Here is a 26,923-nt window from a genome sequence, read left to right as displayed (position 1 = left end):
CACAGTATCAGTCACTCGGACTGACTCTCCCTTACTGCCCTCACCACAAGTTGCCGTGTCAGGGCAATCCTACTTCCACATCTCTGCTGATGCCTCTGTCCCCTTTTTTCCAGTATTGGGACTGCATGCTCACAGGCAGACTGAGTCCAGGGGCTATATTAGTAAACAAGAAACTGAGCTTCAACAAAGAGAAGGTGGGGTGGGTAGTAAATGTGATTGAGACTAACAGAACTAGAAAGAAATGAATCAGGGGTGAAGGCAAGAATCCCACAGGACCAGAGTCAGAGCCTTCTGAGGTGTAAGATCAGTCCTGGATAGTGTGAAGAGGAGGGACGGAGCACTCTGGGGGCAGATATAGCACCTTTCTCATTCACAGGCTAAGGGAGCAGGGAGATATTAAGAGAGGTATGAAGAAGTGCAGCTCAGCTCAGCAAAGGCCAGAAGGGACAACATGGAAGCCTGCAGAAAAGTATAAAGAAGAGGCAGGCTCTGAAAGGGGTTTGGAAAGCCTTGGTCCTAGCAGTAGTCACTATGAGCTTCTTTGTTTAGTACCTGCAGCAATTCAGAAGCCTGTACTCAGCAAAGTTCTTCTGCTGGTGAGCTGGCCATCTCATGTACTTTGGTTGGGTTATTTACCTGTCCGTAAAATTATCCTTTAAAATGTTCAGATCCTTTGTGCATATGACCGGCTAATGGAGCTGGCAGTTTCCACACCTCTCAGGGTAGCTAAAGGGTGCAGCCAGGTGTCCCAATGTCAGAGACTGAATGGCTGCAAGCAGCAGGACCTGGAGAAGACTTGGGAACAGGGATCCCAACATCCCTCAGGAAAATCCCCCAACTCCCTTTAAGCCTGCTTACTCTTCTGTCCCTCCGTGCCAGGGGCAGCGAGTAGATCCTCATTCTAAAAAGGGCTGAGAGGGTGGGAAAGATAAGGCAGGGAGAAGGACACAGGAGATAACCAGCTTATGGTTCACTGTTGACAGGAAACTCAGCTCCCCAAGGTCCCATGTTATTACTTCTGAACAGATGTAGATGTCCCCATGACTGCTCTCTTAGCTTCAAGCTCTTCTCACTCCAGGACAGACAAGTAAAGGGCTGCACTGTTTTAGAAACCAGTGACTTTTTTAATGTTAAAATACAACAACAAAAGCCCTGGGATGGCTCTTGGCTTAGGGAGCCACTCACTCATGGGCACAGGGGGCAAACATTGTAAAAATAGAGTAGCGAAGGAGGAGGATGGCCCCTCTTCTCTCCCAAGCCCCGGGACAATAGTGCTTCCTCATTCACAGCCATAGACTCACAGTCACGCTGGACAGCAGGGCCACCCAGGCAGACTTGTAGCTGCAGTCTTTCTCCTGCGTGGCAAGAGGTGGGTGCTCACTTGGCACTGAGGAGCTGCTTCCTCTGTTGCTCCAGCAGTGCCTCGAGGTGGTCAGCCCGCTTCACTGCTGCCTGGGACACACAGATACACAGCCTGTCAGGCGTGGGGCCTCACAGAGGAGGTCAGCCCTGGGACAGATCAAGAGTGACAACTTACTTCATACTGTTTTCGAAGGTTGTTCACAGTCTCTTCTTTCTTCATTATAGCAATCTTGACCCTGTGAGGTGAACAAATACCAGCTTAACTAGGAGGCTTCAACTGCCCCACAGTGGGTTTAGTTGATGGCTTGGAATACTGGTGAGGAACAAACCTGGGACTTAGATCCTGAAGATCTGGATTGGATACACACTTTGGAAAGGATCCAGCTCTGTGACCTTGATTAACACTTAGCTGTTCTAGGTCTGTTTCTTCATACGTATGGGGGAGGGACGGGGGGCAGCTCTATTATTCCATGATTCTAAGCTGTCATTTTCTAGTTTTTTTCTGGAGTAGGATGAAGGGACCTGAGATGAATCACTTGTAGCTGGGTGTAAAACTTAACCTTTGTCTACAGAGTCTCCGCACAACCTACTAGGCAAATCACTATGATGCCAAATCACTAGGCAGCCTTGGGCTCACGCCACTGCTGCAGCCTGTCAACCTGCCTAGAAAACTAAAGATTGCTCCATACTGACCCACCCCCTACGGATACATGTTCTGAAAGCAACACAGGAACTTGACTAGCCTGCTAAGCAAGACACTGTTTAGCCCTCACTGAGCAATTCTACAAATGGGCATTGCTATTTATTAATAACAGCTATTTATTAATCATTAGTGCTGAGCTACTTCCCTCCACCCCAGTACAGCCTAAGAGCATAGCCTGAGGGGCCTTGCCTCTCAGATGTATATCCACAGAATAATTTACTTATTTTTGATACAGATATGCCCTCTCATAGAATCCTCTTCTAGGCCCATTGGCTTCGCCCTGCCCTGCCATACCTATGACTGGGACATGCAGTATTGATATTCCTTTGACTGCATCAGGATCACTGGTCTATGGCTATACCAAGATGGCCTAGAGAGTATGTTAAAATTTTATCTTGTTCTGGTCCCCAGACTGCCACCCTCCTTCTAGTCAGTATAGGAAGTTAATTTATAAGTAACCAAACTAAAGGGGCAATAGCAGGAAATAAGATTGCAAAGGGGAACTTGGAAGTCATGTACAAAGTGTTCCAAAGATCGAAGGAGCAGAATTTACAGAATGTACCATATATTAACCAAAAATCCCCTCCAGGTAATGTGTGTGGAATCAGGGAGAAGCATGTGGGCGCTGCAGTAAACCTCAGAGAAGTCCTAGATAGCCACAGAACCCCGAAAGGTGCTGATAACTTTGAGATGATGCGGATACGTTTTACAGACAACTTTGAGATGGTCTGGATGCTAATGAACTAAAAACGAGACCTCAGATGATGGCCCAGCCCCACACCAGCCCTCCATCCCCATTGGGTCTGTGCTGCTGAGTGCTCCCATTTCTAATCTCGGCCTCTTCCCGACCCTGTCCTCTTCCCCACACTGTCTTCACCATTCCACCTCCCTGAGCCCATGCCATCTGCCTCTGTGACCTTTTTGTGCTTGTCTTGGTATACTCTAAGCTTAAAGTGTGATTACACCCCTACTTCCTACTGCCCTCATAGGCTTTCCCAGTGAGTACCCAAAGAACCAGGTATGCTTGCACCCATTTCAAAATTTCATAAATTCAAGGTCAATTCAGAGTTTTTATATTGTAACGATTGGAATGACGCCACCTGCTGGAGACTTACTGTAGAAGAGCTCCACCCATGAGGTGAAGGTCTTTGAGGGCAAGACCATGCGTCTTTTCTGTGGCGTCAGGAAGTGACATTTGCTTGTGGGAGGAAGAAGGGGGAGCCTGGCGCTCTGACTGGGGCTCTTTCCTGTGGACTCTGGCAGAGAGCGGAGCTAGAAATGCGCTCTCCCTTTAATAGATAGATGAATGTAGGCCTTTCTCTCTCTCTTTACCAAATTCTTATTCTCCTTAATAAATGCTTAAAAGTCTAACTCTTGCTAAAGCTTATAATTTATTGGCGACCACTCATTAGATATTTTAGACAGACTAGCTAGAATTTTAGCCTTAATAATATGTTTCTTAATTTAAAACTTTGGATATGTATGGTAAAGCTGGGCACCCATATAAAAGTCAAGGGCAAAGCCCAAAGTCCTCAGTGGCCAGTGTGGACAGGATCTAAGGTAGTTGGTGGCCTATAAGTGCATCTGAGGCAATGTCCTCATTGTGATTAAGTTGTCCTAAACTACAGGGTTAACCCTAGGACAATGGATAGGTCTTTCTGGGAAGAGTCCCAGCCTAGGGGGCTTTCTGGTTTCTTTTTCCAGGCTACTCTGCTAGTAATTCTCCTACTCTGTCCCCATGGAAGGCAAACCTGGCCAAGAAGGGCAATGGACTATGGATCACCTGTAGTGTGCATCTGAACCAATGTGAAGCGAGCAGTAAAAGTGGGTTGGGAACCAGAGGGTGAAGTGAATCTGTGTGAAACAGCTGCTTTCCAGGATCCGTCCAACTTTTTCTCCTAAAGAATTTGCTATCATATTAGAATATAATAGGGGCACATGGGATAGCCCTAAATAACAGTGGCAACTAAGAATGGGAACAGAAGGTGCTCTCCCTCCATTTGCTGGCCTCCTGTCTCATTATACCCCATCCTTTCCTTCCATATATCACAAGTCAAAGCTGTTTCCTCCTCTTGCTACCTAGTACAGTGCTAAACACTGAGCAGATCCTTGAAAAATGCAGGTTGCTGTTAACCCTGAAGGAAGCCTTCCCAGACAAGAATCAACCCATTTACCAATGCAAACAGGAAAGACTGGTTGGATGGAACCACAACACTTTCACCTCTTATGCACTTCTTCCAGCTCATCTTCTTTGTCCCGACTGATCTTCTCGAGTTCTAACTGTTGACGGGCCCGTAGCTCTGATATTTCTGCTTTCAATCTCCTGTTCTCCTCTTCAGTTGCCATCAGTTGGTCTGAGAATTCCTGGCGAATCACCTCTGACAGGCTGCTCCTCTCTTCCATTAACTTGTCCTTCACCTGACAGGAAAATCTAAGAATCAGAAACAGTCTGGGGATGGGGAGGGGTGCTCAGGAAGAGCCCCCAGGGCTGGGCACCTCTGGGAAGCCCGGACTCACCATCATGATGTCCTCCACCTCCTTCTCCTTTCGTTTCACAAGACCCTGGAGCCGAGAGTTCTCGCCCTCGGCCTCCCCTAGCCGGCCCTTCAGTTCTGCACAGCGCTCCTGCAACTTCCGCTCTGACTGCTCCAGATCTGCGAGTTCTGCCTCATATTTGTCCCGTATACGCTTGATCCTGAGGGCAAGAAAGATCGAAGAATGAGGGGGTAGGACACGCTGGCAACGTCCTAGGCCCTGGCGTCTAGGCCGAGTCCGTGACTGGCTTGCTGTTGGACTTTCAATATGTCACCAAACCCCACCTCTGTCCCTGTGTGTCACTGCTAGCTCCTACACAGCATTGTAACCTCTGGAATACACTGGTCTAGGCCCACACTTGTCAGCTTTTGTGATTTCTCAGGCTGTGTGCTACAGAAGTCAGGAAATCCAGGTTTGACGCCCAACTCTTACACTGACTGTGACTCCATGAAAGAATCACATGACTTCTTGGTGCTTCGGTACCCCATCTATAAAGCCAGGGATAACAACAATCATAATAGCCACTGTGGATAGAGGGCTTTACCTGTGTATCTTCTACACCAGCCGGGCCAAACAAGAAGCCCAGGAAGACCTCCTACCCTTGGATTGCTGCGCCACCTGGCGGCTGCTTCAGTGCCCACTTCATCAGAACCCTCTGCACCAGCTTCTGGCCCTGATGCCTCTTCCGGTTTTGGAACATAACCAGCTCTGGAAAGAGTGTGTCAATACACTCCCCTACTGCTCCCCTCACCACTCCTTTAACTTCTCAAACCAGATGCCCCGGGGACACACAGTTGATTCTGTGTGCTGGCTTTTCCAACTATCCTCAGCCATCAGCACAGTGCTGGACATACAGTACCGGCTTAGGAAGTGCTTTTCTAGCCATTCCTTATCTGCTAGTATTGCAATCCCTATCTGAGAGATGAGTTTGAGAGAGGCCACAGGCCATGATGACACCCAGCTGCCCCAGAACCACCTGCTTCACAAGAGTGTGACCAAAGTGCTCTGTAAGCCTTAGAACACCATCTGAATGGGTGAAACTTGGAAGTCACCTCACAATGTCCCTCTTCTGCAGGATGACTGAGCCTCTGTGGCAGTACCACCGGTACAAAAGGGGTCCGTGTCATCACAGACAAGTTCCCTAACTGCTTTGTGCCTGTTTCTTCATTTGTAAAAGGGGAAGGCGGGATCTGGAGTATCTGAATTTGAGTCCCAGCTTCAGTACTTTGTGACTGTGTAACTATATAAACAAGTCAATAAACCACCACAAGTCTCAATTTTCTTATCTGCAAAATGGGAATGATAACAACTTGAACTACTTGCCTCAGGGCTGTTGGAAGGGGAATACTTTGTAAACTGCAGAGCAGCATGTAAATGTCAGCTATTTATTTTACTCTGCTAGACTATAGGGTCCATGAACTTGGATGGAAATTTTTCCCCCCACCAACTTTTGGCTACCTTTCTTTTTTTCTTTTCTTTTTCTTCCTTTTTTTTTTTTTTTTTTGTGAGGCAATTGGGGTTAAGTGACTTGCCCAGGGTCACACAGCTAGTAATTGTTAAGTGTCTGAGGCCAGATTTGAACTCAGGTACTCCTGACTCCAGGGCCAGTGCTCTATCCACTGCGCCACCTAGCTGCCCCTACCTTTCTAATCTTATATAATGTATCGTTCCAAATCTTTTCTTCTTTCTGTAAGCTTCTCGTGATACAATTTCATTATCTGTTCTGAGGACAAAAATCTCACACTTCACTGAAAAAACTGAGACCACTTGCTGAGAGCTCCTTCTCTTCCCTCCTTTTCACCTCATGTCACTGACATTGCCTTTCACCATTTTCTCCTTCCTTCCAGTCTATGATGAGGTCACTCCAACCACTCTACTGCTCCCTTGATCCCATCACCATTCATCTCCTGCAAACTGCCTCCACCATGATTCCCCCATCTTCAATCTCTCCTTATCTACTGGCTCTTTCTCTGATGCCTACAAACATGCCCAAGCCTACCCTATTCTTTTTTTTTTTTTTTGGTGCCCTACCCTATTCTTAAAAAAACAAACCCATAAGAGATCCTACCAGTCCCATTATAGCTGTCACTCTATAGTCCTCCTCTTCTCAGCTAAACTCAGTGCCAGCACCTTCTCTCCTCTCGCTATCTTCTTTTTTTTTTTTTTAATTTTCTTATTTATTTATTTATTTTTTAGTGAGGCAATTGGGGTTAAGTGACTTGCCCAGGGTCACACAGCTAGTAAGTGCTAAGTGTCTGAGGCGGGATTTGAACTGAGGTCCTCCTGACTCCAGGGCCCGTGCTCTATCCACTGCGCCACCTAGCTGCCCCTCTCGCTATCTTCTAAACCTTCTACAATATGGCTCTCCCAACTTTATCATTCAACTGGAACTACTCTCTCCAAAATTACCAATGACATAAATTTCCAAATCTAATGGCCTCTTCTCAGTGGTCATCGTCCCCAGACTTTTTCCTCCTGGATAGTCTATTTCTCCTCGATGGGTTTCTATGACTTTGTTCTCTCTTTGTTCTCCTACTTACCTAAGTGCTCCTTTTCAGTCTCTTTTGCTTGCTCTTCATGTCACAACCAGTAACCACAGGGGGACCCCAAAGTTCTGTGTATGTATTTATCACTTTCCAGATACATGTAAAGAGTTTTCAACATTTGTTTTCGTAAGATTTTGAGTTCCAAATTTTTCTCCCTCTCTCCCCTCCTTCCCCCCTCCCGAAGACAGAAAGCAATCCAATATAGGTTATATATGTATAATCTCTGTGTACGTATTTCAAACTACATTTTTCAGAGACCCATCAAACTCAAACAATACAGAACTTGTTATCTTTCCCCCCAAATCATCCTCCAAGTCCAGGTTTGAAACTTCATCTTTGACTCTTCTCTCTCTTGCTCACCCTATACATCCAATCAGTAGCCAAATCTTGTATTCTTCCCATCTTTCACTTCTGCATAGCCATGACCTCAGGCCCTCATCACTCATCAGCTCATGTCTGGACTCCTGCAATAGTCTCCTAATTGGTTTCCTGGTCTCATGTCTTTCCTCATTCAAATCCATCCCCCACATAGCTATCAAAGTGATTTTAATGATTAAAAAAAACCAGTTTATTAAAATCTACAATAGATTCAATTGACACTTAATTTTGGTTAGAGATGATAGAAGCTAGTGAGATAAGAAATGCTGATGTCACAAAGCAGAAATGGAATCAAAAGCAATCATGATCTTATCTAGCATAAAAAAGCCTACTTTTGGCCAAATATAATCATTCTACCACTGACACTAGCACCCTACAACTTTGAATTTTTCTAATTTTTTCCTGTTCTTTGTTTTTTAGGAAAAAACAAGTCTTCTGCATCCATCTCCTCAGATTGCTTCTTGGGCTGCTACAGAAGCTTTTTACCACCCAGAAAAGAAAGTTTTTGCCCCCAAAGTCCTTGGCACTGTCAAATGGTTCAAAATCAGAAACTGCTGATTTTATCAGTGGAAATGACATTCAAGCAGCATTGCCATCTGCTTTGTCTCTGTACCCTAAGAACCATGGGATTTTCCCATCTGATTTGCAGCCAGAAACTCCTGTCTGTGTGGTCTCCTCCACTAGAACATGAGGTTCCTGAGGGCAGGGCCTGTCTTATTGTTCTATTTGTATCCCCATCAGTTAGCAGTGCTCTGCACACAATAAGCACTCGATAAATGCGTTATTTATTATTCATTCACTTCCTCACACATCAGATGCTCCTAAAGTGTAGGTATGAGCCTCCTGCTCAATCAAGCCTCATGGCTTCCTATTACTTCCAAGACCAAATATAAAGTCCTTAGCAGTGAAAGCTCTTCACAACCCATTCTCTGCCTAGCTTTGCAATCATCTCACACGCATTCTGTGACATAAACTGGTCTAATGGCTGTTCCTTGCTGCTGTCCCCCAGGCCCTTCCAAATTCTTAAGATTCTTGGGCTTCCCCTCTTCCAAGAGGCCCCCAGCTGTTTGGGCCATCCCCTTGAAGGTTACCTTTCATTTACTCTGTATTTATCTTACATGTTCTGATGGAGAGAGAGAGAAAGAAAGAGAGAGAGAGAGAGAGAGAGGGAGATATTTAGACACAAGTATGTAAGAAAGCATGTGTGTCAGTATCATCAACATTGTGTATTGATCTACTGTGATAGACTATATATTCTTCTCACTAATGCAATGGTACAGAAGAGTTCCAGGGAACTCATGATAGAAGAGAATCTCCAGGGGCAGCTAGATGGCACAGTGAATAGAGCACCGGCCCTGGATTCAGGAGTACCTGAGTTCAAATCCGGCCTCAGACACTTAACACCTACTAGCTGTGTGACCCTGGGCAAGTCACTTAACCCCAACTGCCCCGCAAAAAAAAAAAAAGAAAAAAAGAAAAGAAAAAAAAGAAGAGGATCTCCAAATCCAGGGGGGGAAAAAAAAAACAACTGTGGAGTATAGATGCTGAATGAACCATACTATTTCTTTTGTTTTTGGTGCTGTTGTTTTTCTATTTTGAGGTTTTTCGTCATTGCTCTGATTTTTCTCTTATAACATGACTAATGCAGAAATATGTTTAATGTTATTATGTGTGTGTGTATATATACACATATATATATATATATATACACAACCTATATCAGATTACCTGCTGTCTAGAGGAGGGGGGAGGGAGGGGAGGGAGGGAGAAAAATCTGAAATTGGAAAGCTTGTATAAACAAAAGTTGAGAACTATCTTTTCATGTAACAGGAAAAAAAATAAAATACTTTATTTTTAATTTTTTTTGGTAAGACAATTGGGGTTAAGTGACTTGCCCAGGGTCACACAGCTAGTAGATATCAAGGGTCTGAAGCCAGATTTGAACTCAGGTCCTCCTGAATCCAAGGCCAGTGCTCTATCCACTGCGCCACCTAGCTGCCCCCAATAAAATACTTTATTAATAAAAAAAATAGGACAAATTAAAAAAAAGAAAAAAAAGAAAGCATGTGTGTGTGTTTGCGTTTTCTTTGTATCTCCAGTGCTTAGCAAATGCTTCCTGAAATATCTGAAGTACTTAATGCTTGATTGACTGAATTCCTCTCTCTCATTCACCCACATCCTGACTCAGTTGCCAAGTCCTGTCATTTCTATCTTCACAGTATCTTTATCTGTCCTTATCTGTCCACTCTCACAGCTGCCACTCCTGTACAGGGTCATCACCTCACGCCTGGACCCCTGCAATAGCTTTCTAGTTGTTCTCCCTGCCTCAAGTACCCCCCCACACACACACACCACACACACTTCAGCCCATCTTCCACTCAGCTGCGAGAGTGAGCTCCCTAAAGCTTAAGTCCCTTCTAAACCTGCCCCTCCCAACACAATAAACTCCAGTAGCTCCTTATTATGTTTTTTTTTTTTTTAAGTGAGGCAATTGGGGTTAAGTGACTTGCCCAGGGTCACACAGCTAGTAAGTGTTAAGTGTCTGAGGCCGGATTTGAACTCAGGTACTCCTGACTCCAGGGCCAGTGCTCTATCCACTTCACCATCCTGCTGCCCCTCCTTAGTACATTTAAGGTCAAATTTAGAGCCTTCAGTTTAAACATCCCCATCTGGCCCCTTCCTACCTTTTCACCCGTAATACGCAATATTTTTCTCCACTCACTCTGTGGAACACACCAGGGACTCAATGACTGCTCATCGGCACAAGTCAGATTTAACTCTTGTAGCATCACGTGCCCCAAGAAGCCACCCCGGGTTTCTGTCCTCTTCCTCTAGCACCAACTCTCTCACCTGTTCTCAGCTGTTTGCTCACACTCCTCCTTGGTTAGGGTCATATCAGCTTCAAGCCTCTGAATAACCAGCTCAATCTCCTTGTCCCTGACTTTTCGAACTTCATCCTTCAGCTCACGTTCCCGTTTCAGCAGCCGTGCCTCCTGGGAGAGAACAGCAGAGAGCCCGGCAGATGTCAGTGAGGCCTCTTCTATTAAACAATGGAATGCTATTAAAAAAAAATGATTACAACACCGTCCTGATTTCCTTTTCTTGGAATCGTGAGATGAGATGGGATGAGGTGAGAGATAGGAAGGAAGGGAAAGGAAAGCCAGGGAAGGTCTGTTGACCAATGGGAGTTTTCTAAAACCACCTGCCCAAATCCCCGGGGTGGAGGCAGCTGCTGAACAGAGTACTGGCTGTCACCTCTTTCTTTAAGTAGTTGGCTTCCCAGGTTTCCTTCTCCACCTCCAGCCGTTCCTTCAGGGCTTTCATATCCAACTAAAAGATAAAGCAAAGTCCCATGATGCCAGCCCTACTGACCACTCTCCACTCAGTTCAGGCCTGAGCTTTTGTCTGCTAGAGTCTCATCTAAAACAACTCGAAGAATAAGGAGAGGCCCAAAGCTTGGGGCAGAGGACCCTGCAGCTTAGCTGATCACCCTTTGGTACCACTGGGAGAAGCCAGCAGCAGCCCAGCTGCCTGAGAGAGAGAAGAAGGGCCTGCTTTCCTGAAAGTAGTACCATCTAATGAGAAGCACCCTGGGCTGGGAGTCAAGAGACTCAGGAGAGCAGAACAATGCTCTGACGTTTTAAGTGACCTTAGCATCCCTTTGGACCTCAACAGAGTCACCGCACTTGATCCGTGTTTCCATGCTGCTATTGTAGGGACAGAAGAATGCCACTGGGTAGTTTTAGGAGGAGTGGGGGGGGGGGCGGGGAATGACATGCAGACAAAAGGAAAGAAAGAGGAACCTGGTGCCGCCTCTCTTGCTCCTCTCTCCCCTTCTCATACTCCTCCCTGAGGGCCTGTGTCACCACGCAGCTACTCTCCTCAAGCTGCTGCTTCAGTTTCTCCAGCTCTGCCTGCTGCCTGAAAGGCACAGTCACAAGTGGTCAGTCAGTGCTGAAGGAGCCTCCTGTAATGCTGAGGTCCGTCCTGCCCGCCTGTCTTCCTTCCTTCTGGCTACCTGGCTGCCTGCTGGTTCAGCCGCTCCTTCTCTTCCGCCACCTCACTGTAGAGTCGGCGCCGCTGCTGATGAAGGGCCTGTTCTTCCTCCTCCAAGTGCTTCTCATATCTGCTGGGAAAGACGGATTCTCCTCAGTTACACTCATTCCTGCTTAACCGCTGAAGGAAGGAGGGTGAACTTCCCTCAATCCACTCCATTTGCGGCAGCAGAATCATTAAAACAACAGGGATTGGTTGTCCACTATCAGCTAAGTCGGCACAGTATGTGGGTGTTGGGTGTTAAGATGAGCTAATAATGAGATATGAAAAGGGGAGACCCATTATTCTTCCCCTTGGGATCTGCTTCTATTTACAGGGAACATGTGAGTAGGGTGCTCATCCAACCCTGAAGTCTGATACGAGGAAACATTCCTATTTTACAAACCCTGAGTGGGAATAGAAACTGAAGGACTGAGGATGTGTTGTAAGAGAGGATAAAAGTGATAATAGCTTAGATTTATAGTATGCCACAGTCAACAACGTTCTTTACCTGTATTAATTATCCTCTTTGATCCCTGCTAAAACCATCCATCTCTTTCTGCTCTGGGTACACACTGGCTATTTATGTGTTAGGCATCCCCCATAGACTGGTTGTGAGGTAGAGTTAAGGTGAAAGGGGCCTGATCCATTATGCTGAGCTGGTAAGGGGATATTATGAAAACTAATATAACCTCTTCTTTAGCAAAGTAAGGTCTTGGAGATTTTTATATAGGAAGGAAGCTTGGTTTACTTATAGAACAGCAATGCATTTATCTCCATACATGAGGGGTTCCCCTCTCCCAGGATGGGTGTCTAGAGGTTCGGGAGAAGACCACACCAATCCCTGGATAATAACCAGCTGGTGAGACCTCAGCAAAGTAAAGCAGTCTGGTCCTCAGTTACTATTAGTACTCTGAAAGACAGTGTTCTTAAGCCATGAACTGTCTACAATTGTAGAGGACCTCAGAGATCAGGTGTCTAAAGCCTTCATTTAACAGAAGAGGAAACAGAGGCTTGAAGAGATGAAGCGATTTATCCAAGACTGTCCATTCTCACAGCTGCCACTCTTGTACAGGGTCATCGCCTCACTCCTGGACCCCTGTGATAGCTTTCTAGTTGCTCTCCCTGCCTCAAGTACACCCCCCCCCCCAACACACACACACACTTCAGCAGGAAGTTAATGGCAAAGGCAGAAGGCAGGTCTCCTGATTCCCAGTTCAGTGCTCTTTATGCCACCAACACTCTCAACTACCTTCTTACAGAATCACTCATCAGGCCTGTGGGAAGCACAGTGTTAACCGAAGAGGGGTGAGCCAGGTCGTCACTCCGGGATTTAGATCCTAGTTCCACCTCAGACACTTTCTGTAGGGACTGGAACAAGCCACACCTCTGCTCTGTGCTTGTTTGTCTCATCTCTTCAGATGGTATGATTAGCACTCACCTCCTGGCTTCAGGCACTGACCCCAATTTCAGTCACATTATAAGTCACATAATAATCATAATGATGGTGATAATGATAGCTAACATGCATGTCTGTGTATATACACACACATATATGTGTATATATGTGTGTGTGTGTCTATATGTATAGACACACATGCACACACACACGTTGCTTACTCTGTGCTAACACGCTTCACAATTATCTCATTTGATCCTCACAATGACCCTGGGAGGCAGGTGCTATTATTGTCCCCATTTTACGGACAGGGAAACTGAGGCAAACAGGGGTTAAGTGACTTGCCCAGGATAATACAGCTAGGAAGTTATCTGGGGCAGGATTTGAACACAGGTCTTCCTGACCCCTGGGCTGGTGCTTCATCCACTGCACCACCTGCTGCCCCCTCCAGAAACCCTTCCATGTACCGTTGCCGGGCCAGCTCCCTCTCCCGCCGTCCCTGCTCCTCCTTCTCCCGCTCTAGGTGTTCCCGCAGCTCTTCGGTTTGCTGCACATAGCGCTGAGCGGCCCGCTGGTCTGACTGCAGCAACTCAGCCTCATGCAGTGTCTTTAACTTCTTGATTTCTTGCTTGTGCTTGGCAATCAGCTTCTGGATCTCTGGCTCCAAGCCTAGAGCAAGGGGTATGGAACAGTCACCCCAAACAGACCAGACAGGAAAAAGGCTCCTGCAGACGAGCTCAGGACCCAATCTTACTTCTGGGGATGGGGGAGAAACCCTTCTCTCCATCATGTTCAAGTAGAAAAAGCATGCTTGGGTATTCCCCTGGCAGGAAATGGGATCACTCCCCTCTGTCACCAGAGAGACAGAGCATTAAAGCAGATGAGACTGGGAAACATGAACTGTCTTAGCCTTAGCGTCAATGCACCTGTGTTCTTTCCCTTCAGCTACAACGCATTAAGAGAGGTTCTCAAAGCCTGGGCAAGGGTCCCACTCTCTCCAGGGCATTAAAATACTCACAGAATCTAAGTTCAAAGGGACCCTGGAGGTTTTCTAGGCCTGTGGCCATCTCCTCCACAACTCCCTTCACTTTAGTCTCTTTTTGAAGGCTGGAGAGGTCACTACTGACAAGGTAGCCTCTCCCCCTGCTGGACAGTTCCTCCTCCAGCCAGAGTCATGCTTCTGTCCTTTACAATGCAGTGGGCCAGTCCTGCCCTCTAGAGCAGCACAGAAGGATCTGTTCTCTTATGTGTAACAAAACCTTTCAAATATGTGAAAATGGCTATGACACCTCGCCTTCTTTTCTCTCTCTTATCCAGGCTAAACAGACCTGATTCTTTCAACTGTTCCTCCTAGTAGTATATGCTTTTCAGAACTTTTTCCTTTGCCCAGGATGACCTTGACATTTGCCACGGCAGAACAAAAACGCCTAGCAGGGAGTTGGTACCCATGGTGTGAGATCAGAGAGAACGCCTTGGTGTCCTTGACGAATATGTCACTGGCCCCTATGAGCCACGTCCTGAGGCACAGAAAGAGCTGTCAACAAGAGGTGACAATTCCCATGGGCTGGCCTACCTCGGACAGTGATTTCTTTGATCTTTTTGGTTTTCTCATTGATCCACTTCTCTCTTCGGATTTTTTCTGTGGCACTCATTAGTTCTTTGAGTTTCTTAATCTCCTGTGAACAAGAAAGGATGCTAAGGAACAGCCTAACGGAAGTGGAAAATGAAACCCATATCTCTCCATTGCCACCTATTTCCAGACTCCTTAAACCAGTGGAGATTTAGAAGAGTGTTTGTTTCCAGGTCCTAATAGCAGAACAAGAATAACAAGGGCTATTAATACCTGCAAAACAGCCAGAGGACTTCAAGAAGTCTACACACCAAAGCCAAATTAGAGACTACTGACTTTCCCAAGGATCATCCTCCCCACATGTGTTTCTCTTTTCTTGTACCTCACCATCAAGTGCTTAAGGACTTCTGAGCAGACATTCATGAGAGAACATTCTTGGCAATGTCAACAAAGGTGGGCATAAACTAGTCAGCCAAGTCCCCAAAAGTGGGTCTGCTAGGCAAACCCAATCTGCCACAGTGCTCCCAAGAAGGAGGCCATGAGATATCTGCTGAGATAGAATTCATCTCATTACTTTAAGAGGCAAATGCCACAAAGACACCTGAGGTACCGAGAGCTGGCTTTAAACAGGACTTATTTTCAATAGGCCAATCACCATCCTAGCCCCTTATGGTTTTAAATTTCTTCTCCACATTCTTTTAAAAAATCAGCGACTTCCCCAGAAAGCAGGAAGGGAGCAGAGAGCATGGCTCCCGTTTGGCAGAAAGAGAAACTAAAACAGAAAGGTGTTCAGATTGAGGCAAGGGCTGGGCACTCCAATCCCAAATTTCTCTTTCCCCCATCCACTGCCTCACTACACTAAGCTCTGCATTCTCCTGCCTCTTCCCTAAAGCAGTGTTCTTTCATGGCCACATCCTTGTCACCTTCTTTAACCTCCTTCCCAAGGTGAACAATGGAGCAGGAAAACTGGCATGGGAAAAATACGGGCCAGCTTTGTGGAGCTTGAGGTCTCCATGTTCTCCACAGCTCTCTAACAGAGGGGAAACAAAAGGAGGCCTTCCAGGTCCCATCCTTAATTACAAAGCTTTAGAATTCAGGAGTTCTTAACCTGGAATCTGTAAACCTGTTTAAATAGAAATTGTATATATATATAAAAAATATATATTTTAAAAACTGCATTTTGATATACTTGGTTTCCTTTGTAATCCTGTGTATTTTGTTATGCATTTAAAAACATTCTTCTCAGAAGGGGTCCACAGACTTCATCAGACTGCCAAAGGAATCCATGACAAAAAAAAAAAGTTAAGAACCTTTGCTTTAATTGGAGTTGGGTAAAAAGCAACAGAGATGAAGTGGGATAGTGGGCCCTAATAGCTACTCCAATGGAGAGTCACATCAGGAAAACGGAGAACAGTACATGAAATACCTTAAGAAAGCTACTGAGTACATCAGTATAACATCTGCATACATCTACATAAATTCCACAACTACTATTCATCTTAGATTGAAATTAAATTATTATAGTCTCTTGAAATTTGTCTTTCTTAATTTCTTCTCCTGATTTCTTCTCATCTAACTCAAATCATTTCCCAAAACAACAACAAAAAAGATGGGTTTATTAGTATGCAAATGAGTCATGAGCTCTCTCGATTCACCCATCATCACATTAGGATGTAAAAAAGTTCCATCATTCCTCAGGTAATATTTATGAAACCCTTGCTCTCAGTTGACTCTGGCTGGGATACACATCTCCCAGGGCAGGGAGGGCTTCAGGATTTCCTAGGCCCCACCCTCTGAGGCTCAGCCCTTGCCCCTTCAATCCCTCCAAGAATCCTGGCTGAGATGTGACAGTAGAAAGGCCTGAAGATACATCACACCTAAGGGGAGAGAGGAAGAGAGGAAGAGAGGAAGAGAGGACCAGGGAAAGGAGGGCTAAAGGAGTCTGCGAAATGAAAGCCCTTCCAGAAGAGAAGCAGCCGGGCAAAGGCAGGGCCAATGAGAAAAGGAGAAGTCAGTGTGGGCAAGCCTGCTGCCTAACCCACGGGGAGCCAAAGAACCCAGCCCCTTGAATCTCTCACCAGCTCGTGCTGCTCCTGCACTTGGGTGATTCTCTTTGTGTATTTCTGGTCCACTCGCTGCAGCTCAGCTACCACTGCCTCGCACTTCTCACTCAGGACCTTCTTGTCATCAAGCAGCTGAGATGTGAGGAGGGGACCAGGTGAAGCCGCTGGGTGAAGCTGCTAACTCAGGCCCTAAAGGTACTGAGGACATACTCCCCTAACTTCAGGATTAACTCACAGTGTTGTAGAAGAGCAACCCCAGCAGAGGAGACTAGAGGTAAATTTCACAAATAGAAAGGCCTCCTGTCTCTGGGGGGAAGCTCCCTGAGAAGAGCCCTTCCTACAACCCAAGAGAATCTTCAGGTACCCCAGGTTGGGAATAGGGGTTCTATCCCTGAGATGGGGAAGGCCTCAGGGAGGGCTGCACAAACTGGGACCTGAGAAGCAGGAAGAATGGATGCATCAGTCCAGATACTGCCTGTGGTAGATGAGTTCAGGCCTCCATGTAATGGGGTGTGAGCCTGGCAAGAGCTGGGGAGATGGGCATCAGCTCTCCTGTGCATCCTCAGCATGTGAGGTCTCAGAGCCAATGTTTTCTCTTCCATTCCCTACTTCCCCTTAAGCTGGCTTCCCCTGTTGTTTCCTGTCATGTCCTCTCTCCTCTTCTCCACAATCACTAGTATTTGTGGGATATTTCAAGCCTAAAAGTATTACATGGCTAAGCCAGAAACTTCCGCTGAGCCTTATTCTGCTAGCATTCTTAAAGGAATATTCAGCAGAATCCTTAATAAGGCTTATAGGCAGGCAGGGCCACTGTCCCAGGTGCACATTCAGAGTATATATCTCAGAGTTAAAAACTTCTAGTTCCTACAGTTTCTGGACTTGGCCAGCTCTTTCCCAATCACCGGCACCTGGGTGTATCTCACCTACCCCATCATTTGACTGCCCCTGGGCTCCTGACCTGTGGAATGCATATGAGTCAGGAACAAGGAAAGAGGATATGAAACATATACCATCATTACAAGTAAAACCAAAACCAAAAAAATCTTAGTTCCATTTCCAATAGACATTTCATTAACATTTCATATCCCCGCCTTGGTTTTCTATTTACTCCAATCTATCCTCCATACACCTGCCAAAGTGATTTTCCTTAAGCCCAGGTGCTTATTCAAACTTGGATCATTTCCCCTCAAAAAATTTTACTGGCTATTTCCTTCAGCATAAAATATAACTTTTTTTTTTTGCATGTAAAGCTTCCTACAACATGGTCCCAACCTGCTTTTCAGTCTTATAAAATATTATTCTCTTTTCAGAATCCCATAGTTAGTTACGCAGGCCTTCTCGTTGTTCTTCATATTTAGCGCTTCATTTCTTTCCTCCGTGCCTTTGCACAGGCTGTCCTGCGGGCCTGCCATGTATTCCTCTCTCCCCTCTGCCTCTGAGAATCTTTGGCTTCCTTCAGGGCTCAGCTCAAGCGCCACTTTCTGAGGCCCTTCCTGACCCACCCACCTGCTCATGCCTTTCCTCCAATCGCTGTGTATTTGTATGTACCCAGCAGAATGTAAGCTCCTTGAGGGAAGGGACTGTTTTGTCTTTGTATCCCCAGTGCCTGGCACATAGTGGGCACTTAATAAATGCTTGTTGATTGACTGAATGAAGCAAGAACAAGGCTCACCCTCCCATTTTGCAGGCCAGAAAACGAAACTTGGGGAAAGTGACTAGCCCTTGAATCAGCACAAAACAAATGGCAAAGCCACGGGGCAAAACAGTCTCTCAAGTTTCCCTGCCCCAAACTCCCCATTAGGCACCGCTCCTCGCCAAGAGCACCCAGGGTTACCTGGTCGATGAAGGCCAGGTGTCTCTGGATGGCGGCTTCATACTGCTCCCTCTGCAGCCTGAGCTGGTGGCTGAGCTCCTTCTCGGTCTCCCTCACGTTCTGCACAGTAAGCTCTCGCTGCTGAGCCTGTCAATGGGGTTTCAGGGGAAGAGGAGGGGAGGGGAGGGGGGGCTGGCTGGTACCTGGGTTCAAATTAAAGGAGCAGAGGCCAGGATCAGAGGAGATGGGGCCGACTGTGGGGAAACTAGAGAGATCTAATTCTACTGGAGCTCATAGTGGGAGGAAGCAAAAGAAAACCAAGAAATACTGAAGGGGAAAAAAAAGCTGTCCTGAAACACACCCAGATTTGATTGATTACCTGCTTATGAGAAGCAAGTAGTGAACATGTTGAGTGAGAAAGGCAGGCCTCTGAGACACATTACTCCTAACCTTCCTCTAATAAAGGGCAGAGGATGCAAAATCTTCTCAAGAAGCAGCATTAAGTCACACACCTGGTCAACCAGCCCAGGGATTGAGTTAGACCTCTGGTTAGGCCTCCCCAGGCAGACAGGTCCACAGAGGTGATAGAAGCGGGTTTACATGAGAACAACCAATCAATGAACAAACAGTTCTTAAGCACCTGTGTGACTGGCACTGTGTTCAGTGCTGGAGAGATATGGGAGAAGACTTCCTGAGAATAAGGCCCATTCTATTTTGGAGCAGGCTACCGAGAGAGAGGGGGTGGAATCTCTAGTATTCTCTTGGAACAGGACAGAGTCTGAGCTGTCTGAGGCTAGTTAAGTATAGGCCTGATTTCTTCTGCTTTAACCTACTTGCAGAGGGGACACATCCCCCTCTTCACATTTCCTCAGAACACAGAACACCTCGTGATGTGGAGGGAACCACAGGGAAAACCTTAGCACAGTGCCACACCAAGCTCCCCAAACTGGTTCCAGAAGACCTTAAGAATGTTGGCCATTTCTACCTCGGGTCACCCACCAATGCTGTCTGCAACAGCGTCATAGCCTGCTTCTTCTCCTCCACTTCCAGCTTCAGCCTCATCATAGAGCTGGTGACTTCAGTAGCTACAGCTGACGCCTGCTCCAGGTGAGCCAGCTCTTCTTCGGTCAAGATCCCCTGGAGGAAACAGTAAAAGTTAGACCCACCAGCACTGTCTTCTACCTGGCTCTAATGGAAACTGATTATTTCTCATGGAAACTTCTCCTCAGATCCAACTGAGCATGAAACCTACCTTTCCCCGTTCCTTTCCTTGTCATATCACCCCGTCCCCCCCACAAAAAGATGACTTTCTAAATCAGAGGTAACAAAATTAAGCAAAGTTCAGAATGCTGTAGAGAAAGGCTCAGATGTAAGGATGGTGTGTGTGTGTGTGTAAATATATGTATGTATATATGTGCCATCTAGTATATGTGTACATACATATCATACATGCATACATAGATACATATACATATATATATACACACACACATATGTACATATATAGCACCCCAAATTAATTCAACTCTTGATTATTCACTTTAGAGAGCCAGGGAGACAGTGGCAGCATTTAAAGTATGTAATAAGTCTATCACTCTCACTACACTTGGCATGGGTTAATATTAAGATGACTGCATCTTCTGAGCAAACATCAACTGAATTACTCCAGCAATTCTATCTTTTAACACATTGCCCTATGAGCCCAATGCTCTGCCCCTGCCGCATGGGGAAAGCATCCTACTTAGTGACAATCTTCCACCGGACCCAGCCCTGACTCCAGAGAAGAAGCAACGAACTCCATGCATTCCTTTGTCTGGGCTTTGGTCAAAGGAGGTTCTGGTGGTCACAGAGGCTCACCTCCCGAGGAGGGGCTGAGGCTACAGAGTGGGGTCGTTCCTGTTCTGATTTCTCCATCTCATCTAAGAAGCTCATGATACTCTGAAGTTTGGCCTCAGAAAGCAATGCGCCATCTTCTGGGACTCCATGTGGTGGATTCAGTTTCCCAAATTTTTCTAGGTTGTCAGCTGTTAAGGAGTTAGAGCCAATTTCCTGTAGAGAAGAAAAGAGGAAAAGGATAGAAATTAGAGTGGAACTGGTACAGGGTAAGTGAAGCAAAAGAAGTATTGTTTGGTTTTTTTCATAGATCACACCAGAATAGTGGAGAGCTCCCAAGAAAAGGCATCAGCCTGCTGCTCTGTAAAGTAATCTGCATTTTTTTGTACTTGCTTTTGATGAAGGAGAAGGGTAGGGAGGCAGTAGTGGTCTAGCACAAAGGTTCTTAAACCGTGGGTCTCAACCCCATATGGGATCAAGTAACTGAATGCGGGGGTCTAGAAACATTTAGCAACAGTAAAAGTTCTTGGGTGAAAGGGATTGAGAGTGGAAAAAGTTTAAGAAGCCCTGGTCTAGAATACTAGAGATTTGCTTTTGGAAGGTCAAATTACCCAGAGCACCTCCCCAAGCATCTAGGACCTAATAGAAAAGAAAACCCCTCTCTCCCTCTCTCTGTCTGATTCCATGTGAATAGATTCAAATACTGCCATAGAATAGCTGCCCCCATTAATGTGAAATGAATGGACAAGGAAGGAAACAAAGCTGATCTCAACACCGGCATTATGTCCTTGTATTTCAAACTGAAAAGGTTTTGGACTGTATGTCTGTCATCTAAGGACCAGCCTGGTTAGGTCTGGAGAGGCTCATCATTAGAAGACTGACCATCTCCTAAGATGTAGAGGGCTACAGGGACATCATGCAGAAAGCAACCCCTTCACTTCTTCAGAGATGATCAGCTAGTCGCTTGTCCTTCATTCTCGAAGAGGATCATGACTTGCAGTGAATTGAATTTAAGTGAGGGAGGGCCATGCAAAGTCACCAACCTCACTCCTCCAGAGCCATCTGGGTCCAGTGGCAAGATGCATATCAGGATGACTAGAGATGATTCTGGATGTTTTCAAAACAATTGGGGTGGGGCAGCTAGGTGGCGAAGTGGATAGAGCACCGGCCCTGGATTCAGGAGGACCTGAGTTCAAATCCGGCCTCAGACACTTAACACTTACTAGCTGTGTGACCCTGGGCAAGTCACTTAGCCCCAATTGCCTCACCAAAAAACCAAAAAAATCCAATTGGGGGTAGGTGACTTGCACAGAGTCACACAGCTAGTGACCTGAGGTGAAATTTGAACTCAGGTCCTCCCAACTTCAGGGCCAATGCTCTATCCACTGCACCACTTAGTGGTCACCCACCTAATGGCCTAATTAGGTTGGTCCTTGGATGACAGACATACAGTCCTTCAGGCTTTCCAGTCTGAAAGGGCCCCATAAAGCTCGTGTGCTCTTGGTGCTATCTTTGGGAACCTGTGCTGTTGCAGGTATGGGGAGACTTTAGTGAGTTTCTTAACAGAGAGCTGATCCAGTGGGAAGGAGGGGGAGAAAAGAACATTATTCCCTACTGGCCTAGAGTTTACAGATGCTAGGGCTGACAGAAGTGATTTCATAGACATTAGGGAAACAGGCCTAAGAGTCATCACTGTGCTTTCTTGGACCATCACCATCCAGTTGTCTGCTGGGTCAGATGCGCCCCCAGCCAAAGATAAAAGATCAGTGACAGTTTTATGCTAATTCCTTTCATCTCCTCCCACAGTCTGCCCTTCTGGCCTGGTTCTCTTTAGCTCTTGGTGCTATGAAGGGGAGGACTGGAGTGGAATACATATTGTTTTCAGGTAACCCCCCTGGTTTCCTCTAGTTACCCCATCAATCCAGGAATATTTTTCCTTTTTATATGCCTTGGGTTGGGTCAGCTGCTCGGGTTCCTCTTCTAACAGCTTCAGGGTTTCCAGCAGCTCGTTCAGAGTCACCTTGGCCTGGGGTGTGCTGCCGGCTGTGACCACTGTATCCAGGCTCTCACAAACAACCTCTTGGGAGGCTATGTCCTAGAGTCCAGCAGGGGTAGGATGGAGAAAAGGGAGAAAGAAAACAAGTACCGGGTTAACCAGCCCAGAGCATACCAAAAGCACTTAAGCTAGGTAGAGCCAGAGAAGAGAGAACTTTGGATGGGCAGAGCTGACTTCTGGAACAGCTCAGTCTAAAGATTAGGTTTATGCCTTCACTAATTTTCTTAACAACTTCTACATCGAGAAGAGGCAGGGGAGTGAAGTGAAAAGAATATTAGACTAAGGGTTAGAAGACCTGGCTTTGCCACTTCACAATCATGGAATCTCGGACAAGTGCCTTAAACTCTAAGCCTTGGTTTCTACATATGTAAAATGTGGATCTTTCTCTCATGTCTCACCTCACAGGGCTGTTGCAAGGCCACGTGTGACAGAGCTTTAAAAAGTGCCGCATCAACACACACCATCATCATCATGGCTGCCACTTTGCCATAGAGAAGACCAGACCTGGCCCACAGGAGTGGCTGTGCAACCCTGGCTTCTGCTCTCTGGCTATATATCAACACCCACTCCAGACTATGGGCATCTTATTACTGCAGCAGCAGAAGGAGGCAGAGGAGAGGGTAAAGGAGGAAGGTAAAGCTTGGGCAGGAGGAGCCTTATGGCACATGATAATCAGTGAGGGGAGAGAAGGATTGCCCAAGAGAAGACACCTGTGGCTTATCTTCTGGAGATTTACTAGGATCCGGGGAAGAGTTGGGGACTGGGTGGAAGTATTCCTCTGGATCTGTGGCATGGAAGTTGGCACCTGTAAAATAAGAAAGAACTTCATTAAATGTTTAAAATGAATGTCCTACCAACATTGAGCTTCAGAGGCCTCTTCGATTTCCTGCCTGTCAGTGTAGAAGGCTTTGTCAAAGAAGCCATAGAGAGGGGGCAAGGCATACACAGATGCCAGTGGATGGGCATCAGATGTGAGAGAGACACATTATCATGAGATATTATAATCTAGTGTAAGAGATTATGCCTTTGCAGATGTCAGGGCTTAAATGAGCCGTAAGTCAGGGAAAAGAGAGCTTTAGGGTAGGGCCCCTAAGGCTTCTGACCTCAATATGCCATTTGAGTTGTTTCTCTACTAGCTGTGGGGAATGTCTGAGGAACCCACCTGTGTTGTTAGCTTTGATGGTGCTGTTTGCCAGGCTCCCATTCTTTGGGGAGGCTGCCTGCACGGACCTTTTTCTGGATGTCTTCCTGGTCTCCTTCAGCTGCCCCAGTGCAGGGTCTTCTGCCTTTTGGGCCATTCGTTTCTGCTGGAGTTCCTGCCATGGTAGGGCATATGTGAGCAACTCCCAAATCAGGGAAAAAGAATCCCTCCATTTCCTGTAAGTAGCACTACACTGAGGTACCCTGTTGTGTGTTTGGGAAGGAAAATGGAAGGGGAAGAGTCACCTTTTATAATTACAGTGAATTGGAGAAGTCATCACTGAGGTGAGAACAATTTCCCAAGGGATCATAATCCTGACTTAAATGGCCCACACATTCTCTCTTGGTTGGAGGTACAGGCCTGAAAAAAAGATGTGGCCGTTTGGCTGCAACATATCACTTCTTGCCAACCTGTCCTCAAATAAGGGAAATAAGAGACTGCTCTCCTAACCTTTCCCTTCCTGTGGACCCTAGCCATGTCTGGCCATGGTGAGTGGATTTTCACATGCTGCGACTATGATACTGAATGGCATCCCACAAGAACAGCCTGGACCAGCCTGGTTAAAAACAGATTAGAGCACAGAGTTTCCCCTTTTGGACTCTGGTCCATCCTGTAGCTAAGCTACCTGAATAGCAGCTTGTCTGGCCTGCCGAGCTTTCTCTTCCCGGATTTTCTTTCTCTCTAAATCTTTCCGTGGCTCCAAGTCGAGGACATTCCCTTCTGACTGTTTTTGTTGTCTTTCCTATAGAACAAATAGAACAGAAAATGAATTTACTCATTCTTGGGGCAAAGTCTCTTAAGAATAAATTAAGTTCCTAAGAAACATAGCAGATAATGCATTGATGTTGGGGGGAGGGGGTCACCTTAAAACCCACGCCCCAATCCTACTATTCTTTTGATTTACAAAAGATACAGGGAACTTAAAACCACAGAGGATCTTTACAATGTCAGAGGGCCTGAAATGCCTTATACTTCTAAGAGGGTCTGTGATCTCTGGATTTCAAAAATCCATTAGGCCAAAAAACAAACAAACAAAAACGTGTGTCACCTAAAACCAGTCCCTTAGACATCCCTCTCATAAAAATACTAAGGGCCAGGGGGCAGCTAGGTGGCACAGTGGATAGAGCACCAGCTCTGGATTCAGGAGTACCTGAGTTCAAATGTGACCTCAGACCCTTGACACTTACTAGCTGTGTGACCCTGGACAAGTCACTTAACCCCAACTGCCTCACCAAAAAAACCAAAACAAAACAAAACAAACAAAAAAAAATACTAAGGGCCAGGACCTAGGTGACTATTGTTGTCCTACACCAAATGACTGGGGCAAAGCAGCCTTGCCCCACACACCCAGATCTTGTCACCCAGTTGAAACAATGCTTGTCTTGTTCCTTCAGCAAGAATCAGAACCCGGCAGGTATGAGGGGGTGGCAGAGTAAGTTGTGACTATGTGTGGTGGTTCAAGTACATGGTGCTTCTGAGTTTCAGCTTCTGCCACCCCCAAAACCTGCCACTTTAAAGAAATGCAGCTTATGCTACTGATATGTGGGGCCCTGACACATCCTCTGGGATTATAAATTATTTGGGTGTGGGCTCACATCCATGACCTTTCACGCTGACCTTTCTCTTGGATGTTAGCAGGTGTTCTAGAAGGGCTGCACCAGCTCGATGTCTTTGGGCATGGTGTCGGTACCAGCGCTGGATGGTGATAGCAGCTAAATTTACCTGATGGATAAACCTGTAAGAAGGAAAAGAAAGTCTGGATCCAATGCAATGCTCATTGGCTGCCCCATTACAGTGATGCAAAAAGCTTTCAATGCTACAATCACCTCTCAAATTTCTCCAAGTATATGAAATATGCCAATGTGTCACAAGTCTAAAAGCATGTCCTATATGTGATTCATGTGGTCACAACTGTCTATACTTGATAGTATAGTGCAAATTATACATAAATATGGAGAAAATGCACACAAAGTCATTATCAGAACTTGGTAGGGTTGGTGAGGAAAGGCTTCTTATAGGAGGAGAAATGCCATGTCTTGAGCACTCTCTTCATGATTTCTTTTCCTTCCTACTCATTTCCAAGGATCTAGATACAAGTCAATAGCAGTAAAGACACAGGAGATTACTGAATAAAGGAAGACCACCAAAACCTTTGATCACCCATAACCTGTGGGCCACAGACAGACAGCATTATCAAAAAGGCTCTAGCCTATCTCCTTCTGTCCATGCTTCCTGCTGCTTGTCCTCCCAATTTCCAAGAGACACACTTCCTTTACCCCTTTCCCTCCACTCCTATAATTTCCCACTGTGCTTTAGACTCATCTGCTACCCTTCCAGTCCCAAGAATCCTTTCCCTAGCTATTTCTCAAAGGGCTTGGCTCACCTTTCTGCTTCTTCTTCTGTTACCTCCTTCCTTTTAAGCAGTCCTGCTGTGCTGCTGGTATTGTTCCGAGACACATTATTATTACTAGATAAATTCTTCTGAGACTTCATGAAGCTGCTGCTCTCACTGTCTTCATTGGTGGTTGCCTTGATGATATTGCTAAAAGAAAAAAAGTACCAAGTTTTTTCACAGGGCTCCCTTTGCACTAAGCAAACTCACTGTAGCTCACACCTGCCTGCAGGCTAATAACTGCAGAAGGAGGCAACTATGACTGGCTGATTTGCTGAGCTTTTTCTGTTTTGTTTTGTGGGGCAATGAGGGTTAAGTGACTTGCCCAGGGTCACACAGCTAGTGTCAAGTATCTGAGGCCATATTTGAACTCAGGTCCTTCTCAATCCAGGGCTGGTGCTTTATCCACTGCGCCACCTAGCTGCCCTTGCTGAGTTTTTTAAATGGCCGAGGTAAGGAGTTAAGAGAATGAATAAGTGCAAGACTAGTAGCTGGAGAAAAACGAAGTGTTTTTTCATGTTAAACTTTTTTTATTATAAACTTAATCATCAACAAACATTTAAATATAAAAACAAGATAGGAATATATATGATACTGTGAACTTGTTATTTTAAAAACAATAAATTAATAAAATATGATAAAAATTGCTCTATTTATATTCTTTTCTGTCCTTGTTTTTGTTTTCTTTTGCATATTTAAAATTTTTCATTTGATATTGTTTTATATCTATCACTACCCACTAACTTTTCTCCTTTCCCCCCAAAAAGAACCCACCTCAACACCTCAGAGACCTCAAAGGTCTCTCCTCCTATCCTGTGATTGTAGGTAACCTCTAGACCATTAGTTTCATGCCTCCTTGTCTCTAGTGGTAAGAAGACAATGCCTACCAATAGCAGGTTTTGTAACATCTGAGGTAAGTTTCAAGGACAAAATGGTCTCAGCCTACTAGAGTCTGTTCATACTTTTTTACCTGCCAGTCATAATGATGAAACTACATTCAAAACAGCAGGGTAGGGGGGCAGCTAGGTGGCGCAGTG

At 45.8% G+C, this 26,923-nt stretch overlaps 1 protein-coding gene across 4 annotated transcripts in view; it reads right to left on the bottom strand.

Moving 5' to 3' along the window:
• Positions 1 to 1,028: 1,028 nt before the first annotated feature.
• CEP131 (centrosomal protein 131) overlaps positions 1,029 to 26,923 on the bottom strand; it is a 47,766-nt gene continuing 21,871 nt past the window's right edge. The window contains exons 7-26 of one of the 4 annotated variants that reach the window (XM_043963662.1): positions 25,878 to 26,036; positions 25,112 to 25,229; positions 24,120 to 24,236; positions 23,456 to 23,609; positions 23,004 to 23,098; positions 22,150 to 22,332; positions 20,262 to 20,453; positions 19,404 to 19,541; positions 18,426 to 18,551; positions 16,607 to 16,723; positions 14,532 to 14,634; positions 13,426 to 13,627; positions 11,543 to 11,650; positions 11,328 to 11,445; positions 10,780 to 10,854; positions 10,375 to 10,517; positions 4,583 to 4,760; positions 4,287 to 4,483; positions 1,538 to 1,598; positions 1,030 to 1,452 (exon numbers count right to left, since the gene is read on the bottom strand). In XM_043963662.1, coding sequence (XP_043819597.1) covers positions 1,378 to 1,452; positions 1,538 to 1,598; positions 4,287 to 4,483; positions 4,583 to 4,760; positions 10,375 to 10,517; positions 10,780 to 10,854; positions 11,328 to 11,445; positions 11,543 to 11,650; positions 13,426 to 13,627; positions 14,532 to 14,634; positions 16,607 to 16,723; positions 18,426 to 18,551; positions 19,404 to 19,541; positions 20,262 to 20,453; positions 22,150 to 22,332; positions 23,004 to 23,098; positions 23,456 to 23,609; positions 24,120 to 24,236; positions 25,112 to 25,229; positions 25,878 to 26,036 — 2,659 coding nt within the window. In that variant the 3' untranslated portion in view covers positions 1,030 to 1,377. Of the gene's footprint in view, positions 1,453 to 1,537; positions 1,599 to 4,286; positions 4,484 to 4,582; positions 4,761 to 10,374; positions 10,518 to 10,779; positions 10,855 to 11,327; positions 11,446 to 11,542; positions 11,651 to 13,425; positions 13,628 to 14,531; positions 14,635 to 16,606; positions 16,724 to 18,425; positions 18,552 to 19,403; positions 19,542 to 20,261; positions 20,454 to 22,149; positions 22,333 to 23,003; positions 23,099 to 23,455; positions 23,610 to 24,119; positions 24,237 to 25,111; positions 25,230 to 25,877; positions 26,037 to 26,923 lie in introns of all 4 variants that reach the window. The other 3 variants (XM_043963663.1, XM_043963664.1, XM_043963665.1) reach the window with 3 other exon arrangements.

This window comes from Dromiciops gliroides, chromosome 4, assembly GCF_019393635.1.
Source record: "Dromiciops gliroides isolate mDroGli1 chromosome 4, mDroGli1.pri, whole genome shotgun sequence".
Classification (NCBI taxonomy): Eukaryota; Metazoa; Chordata; class Mammalia; order Microbiotheria; family Microbiotheriidae; genus Dromiciops; species Dromiciops gliroides.
This window is presented reverse-complemented; position numbering and strand designations above follow the sequence as displayed.